The sequence below is a fragment of the Sarcophilus harrisii genome, chromosome 3 (genome assembly GCF_902635505.1).
Source record: "Sarcophilus harrisii chromosome 3, mSarHar1.11, whole genome shotgun sequence".
Taxonomy (NCBI): domain Eukaryota; kingdom Metazoa; phylum Chordata; class Mammalia; order Dasyuromorphia; family Dasyuridae; genus Sarcophilus; species Sarcophilus harrisii.
Genome location: NC_045428.1, coordinates 88,472,142 through 88,499,795, shown reverse-complemented (window position 1 = coordinate 88,499,795; position 27,654 = coordinate 88,472,142). Strand labels below are relative to the sequence as shown.

The 27,654-nt window shown below is 31.5% G+C and overlaps 1 protein-coding gene across 3 annotated transcripts in view; it reads left to right on the top strand.

The window, feature by feature from the left end:
* Positions 1-27,654, top strand: part of NAA16 (N-alpha-acetyltransferase 16, NatA auxiliary subunit) — a 102,707-nt gene that overhangs the window by 26,628 nt on the left and 48,425 nt on the right. For all 3 annotated transcript variants that reach the window (XR_004232814.1, XR_004232815.1, XM_031958443.1), the window contains exons 2-9: positions 3,160-3,244; positions 7,650-7,754; positions 9,775-9,932; positions 13,212-13,346; positions 16,832-16,985; positions 18,945-19,064; positions 21,814-21,909; positions 25,857-25,963. Coding sequence is in view for 1 of the 3 variants with exons in the window: in XM_031958443.1 (XP_031814303.1) it covers positions 3,160-3,244; positions 7,650-7,754; positions 9,775-9,932; positions 13,212-13,346; positions 16,832-16,985; positions 18,945-19,064; positions 21,814-21,909; positions 25,857-25,963 (960 nt within the window). In the remaining 2 variants the exon portion in view is untranslated. The remainder of the gene's footprint in view (positions 1-3,159; positions 3,245-7,649; positions 7,755-9,774; positions 9,933-13,211; positions 13,347-16,831; positions 16,986-18,944; positions 19,065-21,813; positions 21,910-25,856; positions 25,964-27,654) is intronic.

Sequence of the window (27,654 nt, the reverse complement as noted above, 5' to 3'; positions counted from 1 at the left end):
CTACTCACTTCACTTAGCATCAGTTCATGGAAGTCCAGGCTTTTCTGAAATCAGCTTGTTCGTCATTTCTTATAGTACAATAATATTCCATAACATTCATATGCCATTATTTATTTAGCCATTCTCCACCTGATAGGCATGCACTCCATTTCCAGTTTCTTACCACTACAAAAAGGACTGCCACAAACATTTTTGCACATGTGGGCTCCTTTTCCTTTTTTTAATGATCTCTTTGGGATGCAGGCCTGGTAGAGAGACTGCTGGATCAAAGCATATGTACAGTTTGATAAATTTTGGAGCATAGTTCAAATTGTTCTCCAGAATGGTTGGATCAGCTCATGACTCCATTAATAATGGATTAGTATATTGGTTTTTCTCACATCCTCTCTAACTTTCTCATTATCTTTTTCTATTATCTTAACCAAGCTAAGGGGTGTGAAGTGGCACCTCAGAGTTGAAGGGCTATATTTTATAAACAAATGTTTAACCTTAGCAATATGCAAATACGACCACATTTTGGGAATTGTTCAAAGATCATAAAAGCGATAAAATGTAATATATGTAATGTATTATGTAATAAATTTACTTAATAAATTCTGTTATGGTAAATTCTAATCCTGGTATGATTTAATTGTATGACTTAGATATTATTCATCTTTAACCTCTTTGAGTATCAGTTTACTCATCTTTAAAACTGGCATAATAACATTCACAGCATATACTTGAAAAAGGGTATTATGAGGAGAATACTTTGCAATCATAAATATTACAAAATGAGTTATTTCCATATTCCAGTTGACAGCCCAGACTTATATTGCTCTGATATGCATAAATCAATTAATTAAGCATTATTATTACAGTCTTAATGTGTTAAGCACTGTCCTGGCTGCTGGGGACACAGGGATTTAAAAAAAAAGAAAAAGGACCTTTGAGGCCAGTTCCATTGATCTACATCTAGAGAGAGCATTGTGGGAACTGAGTGTGGATCACATCATGGCAATTTCACTCTTTTTGTTGTTTGGATTTTGTTTTCTCATTTTTTTCCTTTTTGAACTGATTTTTCTTGTGCAACATGATAATTGTGTGTGTGTGTGTGTATGTGTATGTGTGTATATATAAATACATATATTGGATTTAACATATATTTTTAAAACATGTTTAGCATATATTGAATTACTAGCCATCTAGGGGAGGGGTCGAAAGAAGAGAGGGAAAAATTTGGAACACAAGATTTTGCAAGAGTCAGTGTTGAAAAATTATCCATGCATGTGTTGGAAAAAAAAAAAGAGCCATAATAAAAAATAATAGTTTAGGGAAAAAAAAACAAGTTAAAAAAAATCCTTTTCATTCAAGGAACTTGCAGTCTGTTCTATTGACAAACATAAACATGGACAGATATGTAAGAACTATAAAGCAGTTTTAGAGAGGGGAGCAGTTTAGCGAGGGAGTATGTGGTAGGAGAGGAAAAATGCAATCAGAAAAGACCTCATATAGACCATGGAGTTTATCAATTTTGTGAAGGAAACTGAAGATTCTAATAATTGGAGGTGAGAAGGGAGGGTATTCCAAGCATATATAAGACAGACATTTCAAAGGTGTGGAGAATGGGAGATGGCATGTCGTGTATAAATCAGCAAAAAGAAGGCTAGAAGGATTATAAAATATTGTTATTATCACAGGAAGAAGATAAAAATATGCCAGAGAGCTAACTGGGGGGCTAGTTGTGAAGAACTTTGAAGGCCAAACAGGTTATAAAGAACTACTGGAGTTTGATACAGGAAAATGACATGATTAGACCTATGAAAAGATAATTAAGAGGATATTGGAATAATCTAGGGTAGAGGAGATAGGTCTTGTTGTCGGAGTGGGGTTGAGTGAGTGGAGAGAAGGGGATGGATAAGGACAGATATTATGAAGGTAGACACAATGATTTAGCACCTGATTGGCTATGTGAGGCAGACATGGAGTAGCAAAAAAAGAATGTATCGAGGTTACAAATCCATATGATCAGAATGATAGTGCTTTTGATAGTAGTAATAGGTAAGGTCGGAGAAGGAGGTGTGTCTTGAGAGAAAGATGGTGAAGGGAGTTCTCTATGAAAAATGTTGAATTTAAGGCATCCTTGAGGCAGGTGATGGTATATTAGGTCAGAATATGTAAAAAACGGGAGTCATTTGCATAGAGGTAATTGAATCCTTGGGAGCTGATGAGGTCATCAAGTGAGAGTATAGAATGAGAAGAAGAAGGCATAAGATGTAGCCTTGTAGTACACCCTCAGTTATTAATGATGACCTAACAAAGGCCATTGAAGAAACATTTGATCCAAGAAGGTAGTCAACCAAGTCAAATAATGTAGGGAGATAGGTAGTCTGAGAATTTGCATTTAAGAAGTGGGATAATTATCAATCTATTGTAAGGGATTGAGATATCTGTCTTTACTTATAGTCATTTATTTTTGCAATCATTTTTTTCTTGATTAAGGAAATACGTTAATTTCTTTAGAGATTGGGAGAAAAGGAGGAGAAATTGGAAAAGAATGAAGTCAGAAAGCTGTGAGATGCAAATGGGGAGGGGGGTGAGAATAGCCTGAAAATGTTTTCTATGCTATGTGTCATGATACTTTTTCACTTCCTTTAAATTTGCAGAAACTTTAGAATCACGGAATTCTTTACCTATTCTTTTATGCTTTTTTCCTCATATGATTGTGGCTTCTTTGCACCATTGTGGTTCTGTTCGTTTTCTTCTGCTTTATATTATATAGAAATCTTAGAAAGCTTTAAAAAAGATGGAAGTAAATAAAATGGGTATTTCATTTAAGGACAGAAGGATTTTTTCAGTTCAACAAATCAAAGTAGTTATTTGAAATAGGATAGACATACTGGACCATATTTAAATTAAATACAGTGAAAATGTAATGAAAGAAGAAAGACTAAGAAAATATTTATAGCAATTATGACCAGAAAAAACTTGAAATCTGACATATATAAGAAAATGTTATGATTGCTCCTAATTCATAATGAATAAATAGTCAAAAGATATGGACAATTTTGAAAAAAGAAAATGTAAATGATTAATCATTTGGAAAAAGCTTGGCCTTCCTAATAATCATATTTATTTTGTAAAATAATCTTTTTATCTGTTATTTTTTTCTCTCTCCAGAAATGTTATGAACAGAAGCAGTACAAAAATGGGCTCAAATTCTGTAAGACAATTCTTTCAAATCCAAAGTTTGCTGAACATGGAGGTATTGTATCATTTAAAAGATTAAATTGCAAAAGCAAGACTGAAGATTATTTAAGCTCTCTATGGAGCTTATTCTAGATAATGTTTCTAATGTTAAACTGGGCCTGTGTTATACTGTATCTTGGTTCATCTATGGTAGTGTTTTGGCTTATTGGAAGGGCAGTAGGCTAGCCTAGTGGTCATGATATATTTATACATGTTAAAAATATGTTGTCCTTCATAATCTTATATTGATGGTTTTGACCTACTTGTGCTCCTAGTTATTTTTTAAAATAATGTTAATGTTTTTTGCTAATCGATCTTCAACCCATATACTATGGGTGACATATTTGATAAGATTCCTTTGCCTATTTTCCCAAATAGTTTATATAGTATTGGAATTAATTCTTTACATTACACTTGTGAATCCATTTGACCATGGGGATATTTTCCTAGAGAGTTCATTAATGGCTGGTTCAATTTCTTTGTTTAAAATGGGATTATTTGGGATTTCCATTTCCTGATATGTTAGTCTAGGTAATTTAGTTTTTGGTAAATATTCATTGATTTCAGTCAGATTGTTAGGTTTATTAGCATATAATTGGGAAAATTATTTCCTAATGATTGCTTTAATTTCATCTTCATTGGTGGTGATTTTACCCTTTTCATTTTTGGTACTGGATATTTGGTTTTCTTTTTTCTTTTTAATCAAATTAATTAATGGCTTCTATCTTACTGGGTCTTTTTTTTTTTTTCTTCATAGAATCAGCTCCTAGATTTATTTATTAGCTCAATAGTTTTCTTTTTTTAAACTTTCAATCATAATTAATCTTATTTTTGATTTTCAGAGTTCGAATTTGATGCTCAATTGGGAATTTTTAATTTGTTGTTTTACTAATTTTTTTTTTGTAGTGTGTCCAATTCATTGATCTATTCTGTTTCTATTTTGTTGATGTAAGAATTTAGAGAAATAAATATCCCCCTAAATACTGCTTTGGCTGCATCCCACAAATTTAGTGGTTGGAGATATAGACCATATCAAATCTTTAATTTTTCAATTTTTAAAATTTTTTGCTGAGGCAATTGGGGTTAAGTGACTTGCTCAGGGTCACACAGTTAAGAAGTGTTAAGCATCTGAGACCATATTTGAACTCAGGTCCTCCTGACTTCAAGACTGGTGCTCTACCCACTGCACCACCCAACTGCCCTAACAGAATGATCTAAGTCTAGAGATGCAAAGGACTATCTCTTTAAAAAAAAAAAAAGAAAGAAAAAGAAAAAAAAGTGAGTTTGGAATTTCAAGGAATTTTAAAGATAGAAAGGATGTTAATCATATATTATACTTTATATTATATATGTCATATTTTACAGAGCTATTTTCAGGAGTGTTTTCTTATTTGATTTTCACAACACCTCTCTTTGAAGAAAGTAGGGTATTTTGTAGTTAAAAAAAATTGAAGTTTACAGAATCATAAAGTAGTATACAGGGGCCCCCAAGACATATTGAATCCCTGATCTCATAGATAACAACTTAAATTTATTTTAGCAAGACAAAAGAACAAAATTTGGTTCTTTTGTTTCCTGGTGGTGTCTTTCTATTTCATCAAGATGTTTTATAATAAATTTATTTGTTTTTTGGATTTATTAGATGAAAGATTTGAATCCTATACTGTCTTCCTCTTAATTTTTCAGCATGATACTGGGTTATTGCTCTTCTATTCCAGTGTTTATCTTGGATTATCAACTTTCTGCTAATTATCCTAAATAGAAAATAGTTTTTAAGGTGGATTTTACTGAGGGAAAATTGTTCTATTCTAATTCAAAATAAGTAATTTTGAAATATCAATATCTTTTCATTTCTGTGGGTAATTGAGTTGACAGTTTTATCTTATTTTTTAATTTGAACTCACTTTTGGAAGTAAGTGTTTCTTGAAATAATTTTTCTCTATCACATTTGAAATAAGCTCTTCTGTTAGCATGGAGTTACTGCAGGATAAAGGAATGGTGAATTGAGAAAGTTTGGAACAAATTAGAAAAAAATAATCTCTTTGAAATGCAAATTAAACTCAGGTATCACTGCACACCTCAGATTGGCTAAAATGATAGGAGGAAAAAATAATGATGAGTGTTGGAAAACTAGAACATTAATACATTGGTTGTGGAGTTGTAAATTGATTCAACTATTCTGGAGAAAAATTTGGAATTATGCTCAAAGAGCTATCAAACTGTGCATACTCTTTGATCCAGCAGTGTTCCTATTGGGCTTGTATCTCAAAGAGATCATAAAGGAGAGAAAGGGACCCACATATGTAAAAATGTTTGTGGCAGCCCTTTTCATAATGGCAATTGGAAACTGAGTGGATTCCCATCAGTTGGAGAATGGCTGAATAAGTTATGGTATATGAATGTTATGGAATATTATTGTTCTATAAGAAATGATTGGCAGGATGATTTCAGAGAGGCCTGAAGAGACCTACAGAAACTGATACTAAGTGAAGTGAGTAAAACCAGGAGATCATTATACATGGCAAGATTATATTATGATCAATTCTGATGGATGTGGCTCTTTTCAACAATGAGATGATTCAGGACAGTTTCAGTGGTCTTGTGATGAAGAGAGCCATCTACACCCATAGAGAGGACTGTAGGAACTGAGTATGGATTACAGTATTTTCATTTTTTTTGTTGTTGTTGTTTGCTTGCATTTTGTTTTTTCTCATTTTTTTTCTTTTTGACCTGATTTTTTTTTTGTGTGCAGCATGATATTTGTGGAAATATGCAAAGAAGAATTTGCATTTTTAATATATATTGTATTACTTGCTGTCTAGGGGAGGGGATGGGGGAAAGTGAAGGAAAAAATTTGGAACACAAAGTTTTTCAAGGGTGAATGTTGGAAATTATCTATCCATATTTTTTTATTAAAGCTTTTTATTTATAAAACATATGCATGGATAATTTTGCCAACATTGATCCTCGCAAAATCTTTTGTTCCGAATTTTCTCCTCCTCCCCATTCCCTCCCCTAGCTGGCAAGTAGTCCAATAGATGTTAAATATATTAAGATACAAGTTAAATCCAATATGTATATACATATTTATCTTATCTTGTTTAGGCATATATTTTGAAAATAAAAAGCTCTAATTAAAAAAAATCAACCTCTTTAACACAGAAATTGTTTTATGTGATTAACTTCATATTAGCCAAGAAGAGAAAAATATCATTAGAATCAAAATATTCTTATTAGGTCCTTATTTATCACATGTGGGGCATGAATTTAGGAACTGATGGAATTTACTTCATTATTATAGCTTAAAGCTTCAAAAATTTGGAAGCTCTTCAGTTAGATTTAATTCACTCTAAGCATTTCATTTCTATTTTTAAAAAACTATTTACAAAACGTATACATGGGTAATTTTTTAACATTAATCCTTGCAAAACCTTCTATTCCAAAATTTCCCCTTTTTCTCCCCACTTTCTCCCCTAGATGGCAGGTAGTCTAATACATGTTAAATATGTTAATATATATGTTAAATCCAATATATGTAAACATATTTATATAGTTATCTTGCTGCACAAGAAAAATCGGATCAAGAAGAAAAAAAATCCTGAGAAAGAAAACAAAACACAAGCAAACAAGAAAGAGTGAAAATGCTATGTTGTGGTCCACACTCGATTCCCATAGTCCTCTCTCTGGGTGTAGATGTCTTTCTTTATCACTGAACAATTGGAACTGGTTTGAAACATCTAATTGTTGAAGAGAGGCACGTCCATCAGAATTGATCATCATATAGTACTGTTGTTTAAATGTATAATGATCTCCTGGTTCTGCTCATTTCACTCAGCATCAGTTTATGTAAGTTTTTCCAGGCCTCTGAAATCATCCTGATCATCCTATTGGTTGTTTTCTTACAGAACAATAATATTCCATAACATTCGTATACCACAATTTATTCAGCCATTCTTCAATTGATGAGCATCCATTTAGTTTCCAGTTTCTTGCCACTACAAAAAGGGCTGCCACAAACTTAATTTTTATTTTGAACTTTTCCCAAAATACAAAGGTATAGAGACTCATAAAGGGAAAAGGATATGTTAGCTGGAAAAGACAATTACAAAGAAGAATCTGAACTGTCCTGAGGTTTAGGAAACTCCCTGCATTTACAGTGGTATTAGAATTAGGATACCAGCCGTTTTAGAAAAGAAGCCCTAAATCGAGGTCAATAAAAGATGACTTTGGAATAGCAGCAGACTCCTTTGGTTTGTTAGCCTAAGTGTTGCATACACTTTGTCCAGTAAAAGATAGTTGTCAGTTGTAAGAACTCATTTTTAGGCATTGTCCTAAATGTGGTCAGTGGTTGAATTTGGGTCTAGGTAGGGATTTTTGAAACTCTTATATATACATTATATAGGTTTATCATTCTTTTACAGAGACCTTAGCTATGAAAGGATTGACACTGAACTGTTTAGGAAAGAAAGAAGAAGCATATGAATTTGTTCGTAAAGGTCTTCGGAATGATGTCAAGAGTCATGTCTGTATCCTTTTGAAGTAGTTTGGTAGTTTAATTTTTATTTCTTATGTTTTATTTTATTGTCTCTATCAGAATAATGAAGTTAAGTACTATTAGACTATGAAAAAATAGATACTTTAATGAAATTGGTACTTCTCTAACACTGGGACCAATATTGTGATTCTAACACTTATTAAGCATTTATGGACAAAAATTTTATGGTTGGTATTAATTGAATTGTCACTATAAACAGGACAAGGTCACTGGCCAACAAGATAATAGATTTTGAATTGGGAAGGATCTTAGAAATTATATGTATTTTCTTTTCTTTCCTTTCCTTTTTATTTTTATTTTTTTTGCTGAGACAATTGGAGTTAAGTGACTTGCCCAGGGTCACACAGCTAGGAATGTTAAGTATCTGAGATCAAATTTGAACTCAGATTCTCCTGACTTCAGGGTTGGTGCTATATCCATTGTGTCACCTAGCTGCCCCTATGTATATTTTATAAGTGAAGACACTGAGATTTAAAAAAGATAAGGGAGATGTGTTTCTTCATCTTTCATTTGAAACCAGTGTTGATCATTGTCTTTAATCTTAGTTCTGCTTTTTTGGTTGCTTTTTGATTAAATTATAGTAGTTATCTTGCATTGTTTTCCTGGTTTGGCTTTTTTATTTTTTGTAACATTTTATGCAAATCTTTCCATGTTTTTCTTGAGTTGCTAATTTGGTACAGTTCATTTCTAGCTCATTCTGTTCATATACACATATTTATTCATCTATTTCCCATTTGATAAAGTCTTATTCTCCAGGTTTTGAATATTTTTACTGTGCTGAAATCCTTTGCCTTTAAGGCTCAACTTAGGTGTCCTTGGCCTGAAATATATAGTAGAAAGGCAAAAGAAACACAATATGTAACTATAATACAAGAAGCAATGTATTAAGTATACACACTGATCTTTATTTAAGTATACAGTATCTCCTATACATTATAAAGCTAAAAAGTTTAGAGAAAAGCTTAATTAAATCAGATTTTAATTATTTATATAGGTATTTCAACTTAATTTCTTTGGATGGGGATGTGTTTTTATAACCTGACTGGGACCTTCCTTATAATTATATTTTTCTCTTATAAATAATGTTAATTGAAATTAACTTGTATAACTCAATTAAGTCATCTCTCTGGGGACTTCCTTCTGCCTTGTCTGTCCTTTATGTCCTTCCCTGGCCTTTCTTCCCAACTTTCCTCCTTCCCTCCCTCTATTCCTCTCTTCCTCCCTTCTTCCCTCCCTCCTTCCCTCCCTCCTTCTCTTCCTTCCTTCTTTCCCTTACTTCCTCCCTCTCTTTTTTCCTCCCTTCCTCTTTTCTTCCCTCCCTCCCTCTCCCTCTCTTTCTTCCTTTCTCCCTCCCTCTCTTCTTCTCTTCCTTCTTCCCTCCCTCTCTTCCTTTTTTCCTTCCTTTCTCCCTCCCTCCCTCCTTTCCTTCCTTCCTCCTTCCCTCCTTTTCTCCCTCCCTCTCCCTCTTTCTTCCTCTCCCTTCCCTCCCTCTCTTCTACTCTCCTTCTCTTCCTCCTTCCCTCCTTTCTTCGTTCTCTCCCTCCTCTCCTCCCACCCTCCTTCCTTTCTTCCTTTTTTCTCCTTTCTTTTCTCCAGTTTTCTTTCACAAAATGAATAATAAAGAAAATGTTTAATTTGATTGTACCTATATAACATATCAAATTATGTCTTCGGGAGGATGGGTGGGAGGGATAGAATTTAGAACTCAAAACTTTAAAGAATGTTAAAAATTATTTTTATGTTTAATTAGGGGAAAATGAAATATTATTTAACTTTGTCATATAAAAGAAATTATTTGATATTATGGCTACTTTTTCTGTGACACTTAGTTTTATACTTATGAAAAACTTATGAAAAAACCCAGCACACTTTGATTCTTTGAAATAGAAACAATCCTATCTTTAAACAAAAGGTTTTCTGAAGTATGTTAGGAAGGTAAGTACAGTGTTATCTTCCAGTATCTGTGAATGTTGATTTCTTTAACTTGGTAGGTTGGCATGTATATGGACTTTTGCAGCGTTCTGATAAGAAATACGATGAAGCTATAAAGTGTTATCGAAATGCCCTTAAATTAGATAAAGACAATCTGCAAATCCTGAGAGACCTCTCTATGTTACAAATCCAAATGAGAGACCTTGAAGGCTATCGTGTAAGTATTCTAATGTTAATTTTAAATATATTAAAACATACATAATTTAAAAGATGAATTAATGATTTAGATAGTTTTATTTGAATGTAAGTTATCAAAGAACTTGCACCGATAAGAGGAAGTTTTCTCACTTAAGAGTTCCCTAGTGACAATTGAAACATGGCTGTACTCATTATTCCCAAATTTTGAGTGAGGTTAGAGTATTCATTCATTCCACGAATACTTATCTAATGTCCACTCTGCGATATGTAATATACCTGGCTCAAAAGTGAATAAAACAATTTCAAGAAGCTTTAAACAAGGAATGAATGAATTAATTATAGGCAATGTATCTCTAGCTTTCTTTAGATCCATAATTAGTTATCTTTGAAATTCAGTCATTAGTTATCCTTGAAACTGAAACTGGGGTAATAAAAAAATAATCAATCAGTTGTTGATTTGTTATTTTTAAGTTAATAACATACTATTCTTTGACTCAGGCTCAGCCTGATTTTTAGTGCATTAAATTTTATATTTTATAAATATATGTGAGTTAAATTTTGGGGATGGGTGGGCTGTGATTTCTTTGGTATTCTTTCCTCGTAATGCTAGCATTTGCATATTAAATCAGGTCACCTGATTCTTCAGATGTCAGAGACCTGGAGTGATTTACAGAATTGATTTGTATAACAGAAAAGAGGAATTTTTTAAATGGCAGACAATACCTAGGCAAGTTCTGATTCTTAGATAATATTAACTCAAATGGTATTCAGAGGTAATGAATGGACACACATGCAATTGCTGATTTTATTTATAACTTTAAAAAAATACTGAAAAATTTGTAAACATTTCTATCCAGTTTTTTTTTTTTGTAAAGTAAAAAAGATCATATCAAAAAAAAAAAAATGGCAGAAACTTGTTTTGAACATAATTCAATTGGACAAGACAGTTCACCTGACTGGTTTGCTTTTCCCAACCCTAGCTAATTCTAACCAGAAGTCCTTTACTTGCAGGTGGTACCTTTTGTAACCAGAAGGTGTACTGGAAAAGAGGAACTTCTAGCCTTTAGTTAGCAGTCACTTCCCCTTTCTCTTTAGGAGATTTCATTATTCAACTTAGATTCTTGTTCAAGAAAAAAAAAAGGTTATTCACCAAGACTGGAAAAAAGGAACTTAACTTCTAGCTATTTCCAGCTTCCAGAAAGGGGAACCTCATAGCTTTGTTCAATGCTAGAAACTAGAAAGGGTAATTTAGCTTGTAAAAAGAGGAATCCTATGATTATTTTTATTACATTTTATTCTAACCTTTTGCTACTAAAGGATAAAAATTTTGTCAGTCTATCTTTTCACTAAATTCATTAGTAACCTAGACGTGAGAGACTATCTCTGTTGTGGTTGACTTGGCTATTGGGGCTAGGTTTCCTAAAGAACACAGTTTAATCTTTTAATTAAACTAAAAATAAATTGAAGTAATCCTTTTCACTTGCCAGAGGTCACATACCTACTATTTATGTCAGAGGCAAGTCTTGAAATCCTTATTCTGAAGTTGGCACTCTCTCTCCAGTGTGCTGTGCTGACTCTCTAATTTAGCATTTACAATGAAAATAGAAAAAAGAAATGAATTTAATAGTTTTTTTCTCCCTATGGTCGATTATTAAGATAATGTCATTGATTGTGTTTTATCCTAACAGCAATGAGTAGCTCTTGAAGCTTCTTGAACAGATGATGGGCAAATGACATGGTCATGCTTGATCTTTTAAGTAATTGAAGGTACTAGAAAATATTTAGTCTAGAGAAGAGAAGACTATAGTCTTCAAATTATTTGATGGACTCTCATGTGAAAGAAGAGTTAGGTTGGCTGTGTTTGCCCCCAGAGACCAGAATCAGAAACATTAGGTGGAAAGTACAAAGAGGCAGATTTTCATATGATATAAAGAAAAACTTCCTAACACTTGAGTTATCCAGCAATTTAATGGACTGCCTTATGTAAAGAAAGAGTATTCCTTCACTGGAGAGCTTTAAGAAAAGTCTAGATACTTGTTGGAGAAGGTATTGTTCATGTATCACTTGGATTAGGTGGCTTTTGAGGTCTATTCCAACTTTGAGGTTCTTTGAATTTACTTTATATGTATTTATGTATTCTTTATGTTAACTTATCTTTTGGTGGGCTGTCCTTGGAGTCAGGAAGATTTGGAGTAAAGTTTTGACTTTGTCATATGGTAATTGGTGACCATCAATTCTCTGAGACTTTAAACAAAAAAATAAGCTATTTGTGTACACAGAATAAAATTTATGTAATCATAGGTTCTGATTCCCAGAAATCTCATCTTCATTTACTAGCTTATGATGTTTTGGAGGGAGAAGGCAGGAGGGTTATGATTGAATCTGTGATTTCATTAGAAGAGGGAATGTTTTGTAAAGAAATTCCCCCAACGTGTGTGTATGTGTGTGTGTGTGTGTGTGTATATTAGGAACTTGCTCACCAAAACGTTGAGATTTATGTTAAATGATTAAATTACTTGGCTAGAATCACATAATCAGTATATGCCACATGTGAGATTTGAACTCATCTTCTGGCTCCAAGGGTAGCTCTATATTACATCTTTGCTGATGTTAGCTTCAAAAAATGAAACTCTTGAGCCCATAGAAATTTGTCTGATTTGGAGATTTTTGCCAGTTTCAGTAGGTAGGGTATTTTATAGGGTATTCTTAGATTTTTTTCCTTCCATTTTTAATCACATTTCACTTGTTTGAAGTCTAGAAATTTTATAGTTATATAAATATTATAGTTTATATATATAAACTATATATATAGTTATATAAATATAATAATATTTATATGGTTGAAAATGGTCATTTAAGCTATGGAGCACTAGACTGGCACCTAGAATTTCAGTATAATAGTGTGTGAAGAGAATCAGTATCAAAACCCATAATGAAAAGTGTGGACAAAAATCTAAAAGTTTATAGGCCCTGAAAACTTTATTTTAATGTATAGAATATATACAGTATTTTAATTGAAATGTTATAATGATCCCTATTAGAAAGTAATTTTACTTAAAAAGGAGTAATAAGGAGTAATAAAAATATGCTATGTGTAAAATTTAGTAATTCAGAAAATTATAATAATCAGGTGATCAACTGTTTAATAGTGAGTTAAAAAGATACAGGACAAATCATGTAATTTTTTTTTGTTCTTAGATTATTTCTTTGTAAAGTGAAATCTGTTACGGCAAATATAATGATTAAAGTTCCTTCCAGTTCTAAAATTCTTTCATTTTCTGCCCTCTCTATATTAAAGGAGACAAGATATCAACTTCTTCAGCTCCGCCCAACACAACGTGCTTCATGGATTGGATATGCTATAGCATATCATTTGCTGAAAGATTATGATATGGCACTAAAACTATTGGAAGAGTTTAGAAAAACTCAGCAAGTAAGACTTACTTCAAGACTGACTTTATAATGATTTGGTGACATTTGGGAGGAGGGAGTGTGTGCTCTCCACTTTAAACTGAAAAATTTCAGACACATGAAAACATGAAAGTAATTCTGTATTATTAGTACTTGTTAACTGAGAAGTGAAGACTAAAAGCTATGATTTTGTATTTTATTAATCACAATAATACCTACATTCATTTGAAAAATATATATGATGGCGACATGTACAGTCTGCAAAGTGTATGTTTACTCATATTGAATACAGTGAAGATTTTGGGGGGAGTTAAATGAATGACAAAAGTTTGATTACACTTAGTGATACTTCTGCAATAGTTTTGTGGCTCTTCAAAGGTTCTTACCTATGTGTTGGCCTTTTTTATACCTCGAACTAAAGGAGGGTGTTTTAAAAAAATATTTTTATTTGTATTTTATTTTTTCAAATGCATACAAAGATAGTTTTCAATATTCACCTTTGCAAAACCTTGTATTCCAAATTTTTCTCCCTCCACTCACTCCTCCCCCTTCCCCAAGACAGCAAAAAATCTGATATAGGTTGAACATGGGCAATTCTTTTAAACATATTTACTTATTTATCATGCAGCTCAAGAAAAATAAAAAAAGATCAAAAGGAAAAATACATGAGGAAAAAAAAAGCAAGCAAACAAACAACAATTAAAAAAGATTAAAATACTATACTTTGATCCACATTCTGTCTCCATAGTTCTTTTTCTGGATGCGGATGGCATTTTAAATCACAAATCTATTGGAATTGCCTTGAATCATCTCATTGTTGAAAAGAGCCAGGTCCATCACAGTTGATCATCATGTATTCTTGTGATTATTCTGTACAATGTTCTCTTAGTTATGTACTTTTCACTTAGCATCAGTTCATGTAAGTTAAAGAAAGATCTTTTTTAGCTTTCTAATTCTCTTATGTGTGGAAGTAGATCATATCAAATTTAGCTATGTTAAAATTATATTCAATGGACTGGCCCATATCAAATATTTAATAAATGCTTGCTGACTCATTGAATTGTGGTTATTTGGTATCTAAGTTTAGCTTTTAGAAGTTTGTTTTTTGAGGAAAAGGCTTGTTTTTGAAGAATGAGTTTTTATCTCTGTTCCTAATTATATTTGTATTTGTACATGACTATGAAGCTAATTTAATTTGACAAGTATTTAGTAAATGTTTATTGTAAGTCAGTATATTTGTTAACCCAGAGGTTGCAAAGACAATTTTAAAAAGTCCCAGCCTGCCTTACAAAGCTGATTCACTCTTCTCCCCCCCCCCAAAAAAAAATTAATCACTCATATTTATTAAGCTTCTATTATGTCCTATTCACTGTGTTAAGCATTGGGGATATTTAAAGAGGTAAAAAAATACATCCCCTTCCCTTAAGGACATCACCCCTTCCTCCTTCTCTTAGTAATGTTTTTTTTTAAACCTACTCCACTCACTATTTTATCTTCTATCACCCCTTCCCCCCTTCTCTTACTTTTTCCCTAGAGTTTCTGCCCTCCCTTCTATATTGCCTTCTCTCTTTTCTTTCTTCTTTCTCCTCCTACTTTTTTTATAAGGTTAGATAAATAAAGCAAAACTGATGAGATCAAGCTTCAAATAATGATCATCTCCCTCCCTTCTTTTCCTTTGATTGTAATAGGTTTTTTCTTCCTCTTCATGTGAACTGATTGTCCCATTATACCTCCCTTTTCCTCTCCTCCCAATAACTTTCTTTTTCACCCCTTCATGTCCTTTTCTTTGATGTTATCACATCAGACTCCATTCACTACCACACCCTCAGTCCATGTGATGCCCCACTTTGCCCCAGTGTCAGATACAGTTCTAAACAGTTATAGATATTGCTTTCCCAACCAGGGATGTAAAAGGTTTAACCTTTAAATATATATTTTCCCCTGTTTACTTTTTTATGGTTCTCTTCTGTCCTGTGTTTTTAGATTAAAGGTTTTTTTTTTTGTTTTGTTTTTGTTTTTTTTGTTTTTTTTGGTTCTGGCTTTTTCAAAAAGACTTCATTGAAGCTCCATCACCTCCCCTGAAAGATAATGTTGAGTCTCATGGATAGTTAATTCTTGGTTGTAACCCTAGATCCTTTGCCTTCTGAAATATGATATTCTAGGCCCTCCAATCTTTTATTGTAAAAGCTGCCAGATCCTGGGTAATATTGATCTTTCAATTTTTTTTTTTAATCTGGAAACCTGCAGTATTTTTTTCCTTGAGGTTGCAGTTTTGGAGTAAAACCCTCTCTGTTAAAGAGCTATTTTAGTGCCTCATTATATGTGAAAATGGGTAGATCTGACCCAACTGAAAAGGCCAAGTATGGATCAATAGGGAACAAATTGGGTCAGGCTATAGATTGGTTTAATATGGAAAAGATAGACATCAGGATGTTGATTACCAGGTAATTTAAAAAAAAAATTGATAGTGAAATAAATGAAAAAAAAAATCATGAATTCCCTTTAGTACTATAGTAACCTTATCTTTTTTTTTTTTTTAAGTTATTGCAGAAAAGGAGTTAGAATGTATTAAAACTCAATTCATAGACTGTTTCCAAACATTAATTTACTTTGGTATTGATAAGTGGGACTCTGAGTTAACCACAAACTAGGAATTCAAGGAAATTAACATTCTTGCTATAAATAAAATTGAAATACTTAAACAAATTTAGGGATAATTTTTATATTTGCATCGAGGCAAAAAAAGTGGGTATTGCTTTATTGTGTGCTTAAGGGCACCAAATGAATTGTAGTTTGATGAGCTAAAAAGAGAAGCTTGTAAATAAAATTCTTTGTAAAGAATGATGTATTAGAGAAATTGTAGGAAGAACTTAAGAAGATACTCCAAATTAAATGAATGTATATTCTTTCTTAGGAAATTTCATTGTGAAAGAGGGGGCCTTAAGAAAATTTATGGAAAATAAGGTTTTGGATCAAACAAGGACTTCTGAATAGTTTGTGAAGAAACCATATACTTTTTAATTCATGAATATTTTGTTGAAAAAAGATAAAAACAGTCTTTAGGTGTTAGAAGTGTGGTGATAACTGAGCAACACACAAAAAAAGAAATGATCATTTTGGGGAGATTTTTTATTGTAAACTTAATAACCAATACAAAAAAGGTATTATATTTATAACATAAATTAGTAAAAGCATACTAAGTAAGTTACACATCATTACATAAGTCCTTGGTATTTAAAAAGTGAAACTAAATGAATTAGCAAACAATAAGCAGAAAATAGGTTTGCTCTGTTCCCTTTCTTAAATCTTGAAGCTCTATTACCTTGGCCTTATCACTTGGCAGGCTCTTGATGTGTGTTTGTGATGAGCGTACCCACACTGATAAGAATCACAGTTCCACCACAAGAATATTCCAATTAAATAATGAGAAGGCAGAATTTTAAACATTGGCAGTATAATGTTTATTTTATACATTTGATTATTTTGTTTCTCTTCCCCTTTTTCTAGGTTCCACCTAATAAAATAGACTATGAATATAGTGAACTGATATTGTACCAGAATCAAGTGATGAGAGAGGCAGATTTATTTCAAGAATCTTTAGAACATATAGAAACATATGAAAATCAAATCTGTGATAAACTTGTAGTAGAAGAAATTAAAGGTAAATTATTCTGCTTTTTTCTTTCTTTGAGAATCATCCTTCAAAAAAACTATTAAGCCTCTAAAATTTTAATCTTGTGCCTTACTAATTGTGGCCAGATTGTTTGAAGTAGTAGTATATGATAATGAGAGTAAAGATGCCAGTTAAGCAATTGTCTTCTTGTTCAAGTGTTTAATATAACTCTTTGCTAGTTACGGAAACATTCTTCCTGCTTGCTGCTTGAGAAAGGATAGTGATAATGATGTTAAAGAAAGATATTAGCTTAATTAAAGTTATCCTTTTGCTGAATTAGTTTGTTTCTATAATTGTATATGCTATTTTATTTCCCAAGAATATCTTATGTCTTTATGTATGGGAATAGCATATATATCTTTTTTTAGTGTAATAAACTATTCTCCAACAAAATAATCAATTTGATCAGAGATTTTCAAAACCCCAAACATACCATGCTTCCCAAGCTCTTTATGACTAGTCATAGGTACAGTAACAATCACAGTGCTTGTTCACAAATGTAGTTGAGTAAAGAATATAGCATGAAATTGGATACTTGGGCATTATGTTTCTGTACTTGATAAATTTTTGCAGTGAGATACTAATTTGCTTGTTATGGGAAATGGAATATGGCTATTATGCATATGGTTCCTAAATCTAAAGACAGAACTGATGGGAGTCTGAATGCATATCGAAACATGCTACTTTTTGCTTTTAATTTTTATTTATTTTTTTTTTTTTTTGTATTTTCATGTGATTTCTTTTTCCTTTAGTTTCTTCTTTTACCTGGCTCATATGGAAATATGTTTCACATCATTGTACATATATAGTTTATATCAGATTGTTTGCTTTTTTGGAGAGAGGGGAAAGAGGAGAGGGAGGGATGGTGAAAAATTTGGAACTCAAAATCTTTAAAGAAAATGGATATTAAAAATTGTCTTTACAAATTGAGAAAAAATATGGATTAAAATTTTTAAAATATGGTTTCCTGTCAGTTCAAATGGAGGTAACAATTCTTAGCATTTGATTTTTCACTCTGGGCCAGACTTTGCTTTGTGTTGTACCTATAAATTTCTTTCCTGATTCTTAATATATGTGTTATAAGGGGGAAAAAAAAAACTCTTAGAAGTGGTAATAGTATAGATTTGTTTTGGAAGTTTACTTCTATAATGAAAAAGCTAAAATTTTAGTCATAAGATGGTATCATTTTGTAGCATTTTGAGGTTCACAAAGGACTTTCCTTATAATAATCTAATGAAGCTTTTGGAATATAAATATTAATCCATTTTGCAGATGAGGAAATTAAATCCCAGAATTAGTTTGATATCTCCAGAGTCACACATCAATATCTGGATTCAAAGCTGTTTTTCTTGTATTGAAGTGCAATATTCTTTACACTTAATGTTACTGCTTCATTTTATGAAAGAGGCAAAGACAAAGTAATTAGTGGAATCATTTTCTGAATTCATAAGGGTAATTTCTAGAATACTAATCCAAAAAAAAAAAATCACACCAAAAAGTGACTTTTTGCAAGGTCACATAATAGCAACAAGTCTATATTTGAACCCCATCTTCTGTCTCCACTTATTGTTTGTTTTTTTTTTTCCTCTGCTAGATGTGTTCAATAAAGCTTTATAACCATTTGTTAAGGACAACATATTGTAGAGAGAATTTTTATTTAAGTATGGTTTGGCCTTTAAGGTTTCTTTTTCAACTTAATTTTCTGTGAAATTATACAATAATACTTACAGAAATTCTGGAACCAAAGCAGTCATTTAATGAGATGTGTAGCTGGAGTTTGGTTTTTGGAAGTCAGACTGAATTATGTCCTTTATAATAATAACTATTGTCTTCAACAAAATTCCCAGAAAGTAAACATAGATATTCTGCTCCCCTCCTCCATTTATTATAGTTGATAATTTTAATATAAATTGACTAGTTCACATAAAAGTTATCAAACAATTTTAGGAGAAATGCTGTTGAAATTGGGAAGATTGAAAGAAGCTGGTGAAATATTCAAAGACTTGATTGATCGGAATGCTGAAAATTGGAATTACTATGAAGGTTTAGAAAAAGCTCTGCAACCTCGTATGTAGTATATTTCTTTTTATTGCTTCTAAAATGTTATTGTTTTGAAGAATAATCTGTAAAACTTCATTATTAGGCATTAGAGAACAAGACATTTTAATGGTATTTTTAAATGTTAATTTTTTTTTTCTGTATTGTAAATTCATGTTAATATATATTTAAATATTCTTGAATTTTAAGGAGATAATTTAGAAGTTAAATGCTTTAGAGAGAATGAAAAATTACCTTTTAGATAACAACATAGTATAAATTAAAATGTTATTAATTGATGGTAAAGATACAACTTTCATGAAAAGTCAGTACAGGATAGTTATCCTTATATGTTTCAGGTTCATAAAATGCTATCAGCAGCTCTTGTTATTTATAGCACTTTAAGTTTTGCAGAGAACTTTTCAGATAATAATACTGGAATAGGTTTTGTAAATATTATCTTTTTTTTTTTTTTAATAGATGAAGACAATTAAAGCCAGTGAACTTATGGTTTGTTTAAGGTTATACTCTGCTAATAATTAGCTGGCATAGAAATGGTCAGAGGACATTAGGCTAAATTCAATGCTTTAATGAATGTATACACTAAGTATAGGGTTCAAATGTCATTTAACATGACTTTTTTGGGAAGGAGGGGCTACATGGCAATCAGGGGTGGTAGTGTCTTACAGAGGGTTACACAGCTAATAAGTGTCAAGTCTGAAGCAGAATTCTGGTCTTACTCCAAGGCTGGTGTTCTATCTATTACACCATCTAGCTGCATTGAACTTAAGTCTGGTTCTTGAAGTAGTTTTATCTTATCCCTTCCCATCTATTAATTTTTTCATTAAAGACAGTTTTCTCAGTTTCTATAGAGATAAAATTTACCTTTTGCTATCTGAATTTCTAAATTAGTAGATTAAAACTAATAACTTTTTTTTTTTTTGCCCTTACTTTTGTAATTTTTGCACTTGTACCATTAGAACAGAGTTAAGGACCTACTAGATTTGGAGTTTACTGTAATTAATAATATTAAATAATAATTTAATAAATTATTTTATATATATGTAGATATAAATAAATACATGATTAAAAAATGCCCTAACGTTTATCTCTTTCAGTCCTCTTTAAATTGAACACATTCTCTCTATTTGTAGAGTTCAGAAGACAAATATTTAATATAAGTTGTCATCATATAAACTTGATAAGCCTCATAAAATTTCATGCTCATTTTTAAATTTCTTTTGTTAAATACTTCCTCAAATTAAATGCTTGCTGGATGTAAATTCCTTCCTTCGTTTCTCCCTTCCTTCCTTCCTTCCTTCCTCCCTTTCTCCCTCCTTCCCTCTCTCCCCTCCTCTTTCCCTTTCTCCCTCCTTCCCTTCTCTCTCCCCCCTTTCCCCTCCCCCTTGAATATAAAGTCAAACTGCTGAAATGTTAATATAAAGTCTTATTTACTATAAAACTAATAGGAAACTAGTAGTTTACTACTAGTAAAAATAGTTAATATATTTCATGTCTAATTAGGAACTATAATAAATTAACTTCCATATATGAGGATCCTATATTACTTTAAATTACATCAATTTACAAAAACTAACCACAGTACTTTATTTTTTAGGTGTCCTTAGGACTTTTTCTCTCCCATGGTAAGTTCTGGAGCTCCAACTTGTGACATCAAATAGGGCTCAGAAATGGTTTAGGTCTGATAATATTCTAATTATAACTATATTTTAAGACTTTTTCTCTGAAACTAATGGGTACATTTTTTTAGACTATATTAATAGTTTGTTGACATCAGAAATATTTTTGCTTTTTTTTTTCTTTTGGACGAAGTAATCGGGATTAAGTGACTTGCCCAGGGTCACACAGCTAATAAGTGTTAAGTGTCTGAGACCAGATTTGATTCCTGACTCCAGAAATGGAATTCTATCCAAGATGCCGTCTTGCTGCCCCAGATTTTTGATATTTTATAAGATAAAAGCATGGCCACATAAAGCACATTTTCTTCAATAACTATCATATAATTTTTAGAATTAGATTATTTAATGTTTCAAAATATCTCCAGACCTTTAATAACCTGAAAATAATTATTCTCATTTGAATAACTCAGTTTTAAAATCCGACCACATTGGAGCTCCAAAACATATTATTGGGGGAAGGAAGAAGTCCTGTCACAGTTAGTATGTTAGAGAGAGGATAAATCCAGGTCTTTGTGACACCCAGTGCAACCCTCTATCTAGTATGCCCATTGTGCTTCTTTGTATTTTGTTAGATGTTGCATAATGAAATATGAATTCCTGACATTTAGGAATTTTGATGCTATAGAACTACCCAAATAGCTTTAATTTATTTCCATATAATTTTGTGGAAGTATGTGTTGTCTCTGTTATTTTATGATTATTTATATGTTGCTTTGTTGATAATGAGAAGGGCATTAAAGAGGGAGAAAGAAACAAAATATATTTTCTGTATTCAATGCCAAATTGACACTTCTTTGAGAAGTTCTTACTGGGAATGATGCTATAGATTTTCAAAGTATTGTTTATTAAACTATTTTGGTAATATTTTAACTATTTTGGCACTATACAATTAAAAAATCAATCTTGCCATAATTTTAAGTTTGATATAGTTTTATTTGTAATTCAGTAATGTAAAATTGCTATTTATAATATAACAATTTAATACATGTATAATATAGTATAATTTGTAATTATAATATAATAAATAATTGTATTTAATTTTTTTACTATATCTTGTACATATTATTTGTTAATATTAGGTACCTTAGAAGAGAGGCTTCATATTTATGAAGAAATAAGCAAGCGGCACCCTAGAGCATTTTTGCCCAGAAGATTACCTTTAAACTTTGTCCCAGGTAATATCTGGATATCTTTTAGATCACTATTGTCATTTTTCAAATTGGCATAATTTAAAGAATTTAGATTTTTTTTTTTCTAGCTAGGCAAAGCCAAGATGGAAGCATTTTTATACTCTATCCAAAGGTTGTAAATTGTATTTTCTTTGCCCATATTAAGGAAAACATTAATTTTATCTTAAAATAGGTTAGGTTAGAGATATAACAATGAATTTTCATGCCAGGGAGTTTACAATGTAAAAAATCTTATACTATAGGTTGTTGCCTACCTTGTATTGTGTTAAGATTGTTTCCTGAAGACGGTTCAGGATAGCTCCATAGTTTTTCCCCTTTTTTGGTTATTCAACAAGCATTTATTTGAATGCCTTCTATGTGCCAGACACTATACTAAGATTTGGGATTACAAAGAAAGACAAAAAACATGTTCCTTTTCCTCAAGGAGCTTATTTTATAATGAGTTAATTACAAATTACAAAATTTCAGTACTATTATTATTATTATTGTAATTAGCAAATTCTTATACATTCTACTTTAGAATTTCAGATACTGTGCAGAATTTTGATTGGGATTCTTTGAAATTGGGATTCCAAGATTGAGATTTTTAAACTCTTAATAATTTATTTACTTCTTTATATCTCTATATCTGTCTCTTATGAACTAAAAAAAACAAAACTTTCTACATTTTTTTTTTTTGGATCATTTCATTTTCTCTGAAGGTTATAAAGATATCTTAATTGCATATTGTGTTCCAGGTTTTATGACCACCAAGAACCTGTGTTCCTTTGTAAAATTGGATATCTGTACAATTTAGAAATTAGAGATGTTGGTTGGGATGTGAAAAATGTTAATTGGCAGAAACTTCCTTTGTCAGCCATTTTATGTATTTATCAGTAAAGTTTGGTGGCATGTTGAGCTCTTGACTCCAGGTTATACACTTTTTAACACTTGCCATTTCCTTTGATAACAATTAAGTAGCAAAAATAAAGTTAGCCGCTTAGGATCTTTCTAAAGGGATATGTTTCTATGTTGGTTTGGCTGTTCTTTCCTTTACCATTTTAAAATGTGAGCTTATAGTTTTTCTTTTAGGTAGAAAAGTAAAAACATTACCCAATTGAGCCAATCTTTAATACAATGTAACTAAGATTTTTTTGATGTAATTTATAACCATATAAATTTTTTTTGAAACATCAGAGTTTTATTGTTAAATATTGTTTTTGTAGTCGATAGTTGGCAATCATTGGGCTATTTTTTTTAAAAACAAGAACGCCCTTAATCTGTTCCCCAACCCTCAGCTTTTTATCCTTCGATTATTTCTAGGAAAGGCAGATTTGTTCTGTATTAATATCAGTATTACTTTATGGAGAATTATTTAGGTTAGAGTGATAAAATACATTAAAATACCTTTCTTTTAATTCTAATTAATTTTAAGACCATTTTTAAATCTTCTGATTTCTTGATAAAATTTGAAGTTCCAAATTGGTATAGTCTAAGATAGGATCATTTTTGTGTTTGGCATAATTATCTAACAAACCTGTTTTAAAGAGGACCATTTGCAGTAACCTTCCTGTAACTTGTAGTACAGAGTGACTGAAACCTAAATCACTCAGGTTCTCATTAATTGGACAGCAATAGGTCCCAGGCTGAGCTAGACTTAGTCATTGTTTGGACCCAGATTGGTTCAGAGTAAATTTAAATAGCAGTTGTTTCTGTTTTGGCTGGAAATCCTCAGGGTCTTTCCCTTTAGGACTAGGTACTGATTGGGTATTGCCTCAGTCAAACTGAGACCTAATTAAGAACAGGGCTTAAAAAGGCCTAGGTGTCTCCCACTGCATCCAGGCCACCTCCATTCTCCTGATCTGCATCTGGCCATTGGATCTGCATAACTCCACAGGAGAGAATGAGGCCCCGTGACCTTGCCCAGCTCTCATACTCTTAAATCTAATTTTCTTGCAAGTCATGATATCACCCTTCTGGTGTCTTGGTTTTCTTTGAAAACAAGTAAAAACAGCAACAACAGTAACAACTAAACTTCCATGTAATTATAACTGACATTTACATATCACTTTACAATTTGTAGGGCACTTTTCATGTAAGTCTTAAATGTAAAACAGCTTTGTGAAGTAGGTGCTACGATTACCAACTCCATGTTAAGATGAGGAAATTGAGGTTCAGAATGATTGTGACTTGCCCCTGGTTTTCCGGACTTCTGATTCAGCAGTTTATCTACATACCATGATACCTTTTGCTATAACACTGTTTGCTGAGGTGTGAAGTGGGTCAGTTTGGGACCTTATGCATAAGGAAGCAACATTTTTTAAATGTAGCTCTAAAAAAAAAAAGGAAAAAATATCTCTTGTGAGAGGTGAAAAAGTCCAGTGGTTTGCACCTTAAAGACAGCTTGGTGATTAAGCTCTGGTATATTACAAATATTTTTGAGAGCATACTGCAATCTTTTTGGTAAAGTGGTATAGTAAATAGAATGCCAGATCTGGAATAAGAAAGCCTGAAGTTCAAATGTGGTATCAAGATACATACCAGTTCTGTGATGCTCAGCAAGTCACTTTACCTCTCTTTGCCTTAGTTGCCTCATGTTTATAATGGGGATAATAATAGTATTTATCTTATAGCGCAGTTGTAAGGATCACAGGAGATGATAATTTTAAAGTGCTTAGCATATAGTGCCTGGCATATAGTAGGTAATACATAAAGGGTAGCTATTATTATTATCATCATCATTATTATTTTATCTCTTAGATTTATTTTATATTATGCCTATCTATAAAGCAGTGAAATTTCTGTATGCTTTTGCCACCCACAGTTCATTTTAAAACATTTATTGTACATCTACCATGTTTAGGGAAGACATTATTAAGCATTGGGTATTTCAAAGACAAAATCTTATACTCAGTCTTATATTCTGCTGTTGTATTAAAATATAAACACAAAAAAGTACAAAATATTTTTTAGAATAATACAATGTGTTATTGTATTATTTTAATTAATAGGAATAATTATAACTATTAGGAAGTTGGGGAGAAATGAGTAAAAGGTTTCTGTAGGAGGTCATTGTTGGGCTGGACTTGGAAGATAACTAATGACTAAACAGAGGTCAGGAGGAAATATGTTCTGGTGATTGGGACCATTTCTACAAAAGCTTGGAGGTGAGAGATGGAAGATTGTGTACAAGCAATGGCCTATTTTACTGTGGAGCCATTTTGGGGAGATAAAGAAATATTATCCTTTTCTTATAACTTCAGAAAGGGAAAATGAATGAAAATTGTAGTAGAAATATTTTATTGAACATGAGGAGATATGAAGAAAGTTTTGAAAAACGTCTTTCTCTAAGTATGAAGAGATTGAAGGCAGGATGTATTCAAGAAATTTATATAGCAAAAATCCTAGGATTCCTTATATGATATGAATACCCTTGAAGGGGAAGAATTTGAAAATGAAATCCTAAGTAACTATTACTTTATGGACAGAATTTTATGTGGATACAAATAGTCTGATTTTTTAAAAAAATTATTTGACGTCATTCAGTAATAATTTTAGAGACATTAATTCCTTGTGAAATTTCCCAATCTCTTGAGCAGAATAAATGCAAGTAAGGTCTGACATTTAGAATATGAAATATTCAAGTGATCTATTGGTACAAGATACCATGTCTCTGAAATTACTACTGAAAGATGTCATGGATTCAATGGAGTTTATTCCTAAATGAAACAATTTAAAGAAACCCAAGTATTAGATGAAAAAAGACATAAAAAGGTAGTTTCTTTCTAAAATGTTATTCTTTGTGGCATACTTAGTATCAATCAGTAACAAGTAAATTCCTGTAAATAGCTATCAAATGAAATTCTTGATTCCCTAAGTAAGATTTATTCTTGGTCATTCTCATAGTAAATGTCTTATTGAATAAGTTTAACAAAATACAATTTTGTTTTTAGGTGGAAAATTTAGAGAACTAATGGATAAGTTCCTGAGGATTTACTTCAGTAAAGGCTGCCCACCCTTGTTTACCACTTTGAAATCTTTATATTACAATACAGATAAGGTAAAATTTGGTATTTATTCAGTTTTCATATAGGTTTTATGCTTATTTAAAATTATTATAGAAACTATTTCTCTAACTTATACAGATTTGTAGTTTAACAGTTTCCTCTTATAATGTGTTCATCTTATTTTTATCATATTAAACATGGACTGAAGATAATATATTTAAATAGTAAAGTAATTGTTAGTCTCATATAAATTGGGGTATTGTAAGATTTAAAGAGCTAAATCCTCTCCCTGAGGTGCATACTAATTTTAGTGAGTTTATAGTTTGAGATATTTTGGTTATGATATTGATTAAAAGATATCACCATTAATTTGCCCATTATTTTATAGTATTTTTAATTTGAACTTATACTACATTTGTATTTATTATGCATGCTGATGGAATTATATAGTAGGTTCAGGGTATAAGAGAGAGAGAGAGTGTGTTTGTGTTTGTGTATAAGAGAGAGTGGGCGTTGTGTTTGTGTGTCCACTTGAATTTATAAAGTATTACACTCCAAAAGTGATAAACTTTATCAGTGGTAACTTACATTAATAGGGGGACTTTTCCTACATCAATTAAATTGCAGGTTCAGGTAAAAAAAATCCTAGAAATAAATTAGGTCTATTAAAAATTAAATTAGATTTTTAGCTTGATCTTAATGTCAAAAATATAGCACAAGATGATTTTGGGTTTTTTGGTGTGTGTGTATGTGAAAAGGTAAATTGCATCTAAATATTATATTAAATCAATAGAAAACTTAGATTCAGATTCATTATTCTGCCATTTATTACCTTCCTCAAATGTGAATTCTTTCCAAAATAACTTTTTATTTTTATTTTATTTTTTGCTGAGTCAATTGGGATTAAGTGATTTGTCTAGGGTCACACAGCTAGGAAGTGTTAAGTGTCTGAGATCAAATTAGGACTCAGGTCCTCCTGATTTCAGGATTGGTGCTCTATCCACTGTGCCACCTAGCCACCCCAAATAACAATTTTTTAAAAAATATGTTAATTGATGTGGCAAGTGTTTTAATAGAACTGGCAAAGAAAAGTTAATTAACTTTTTCATCTTTTAATTTGGTGTCTTTCTATCTTAAGTATAAGTTTGTACTTATTAGTATTTTGAAATTAGGCATCTTTTAGATGTGATTGACAAATATAGCTTATAGGTTTCCCCTTGATTCATCACAGGCAAAATAAATGAAAAAAAAATCTTTAAAAATGAAACCTTTTAATTGTGGCAGTTTTTGTTTGAATTCTTCGTATAAGATGATGAAATAGAATTTGCCATTAAATTGACTAATAAAAGTAATGTATGTATATATATCTTATAACCCCCCTTTAAAAATCTTCATAGTATATATTTAGTTTGACCCCAATGTTTCAGTTACCATTTTATTGAGTTTAACGAATACATGGATTGTGAATTTCTACTGGTTCTTTCTTCAGGCTATTATATATTTGACTAAATAATGGAGAATAAAATATGGAGGAGAATTTATGTGTGTGTGTGTGTGTGTGTGGTGTAATACATCTATGAAAATCACATTTATATCTGTATATGTAGTACATTAATACAATAACATCAGTAGTGTGTATTTTATTTTAGACTTTTATATGGGAACAGTTTATATAACTTTTTGGTATAGTACTTAAGAGTCCTGGGCTTGAAGTCAGGAGAACTGGTTCTAAAATCTACTTTAG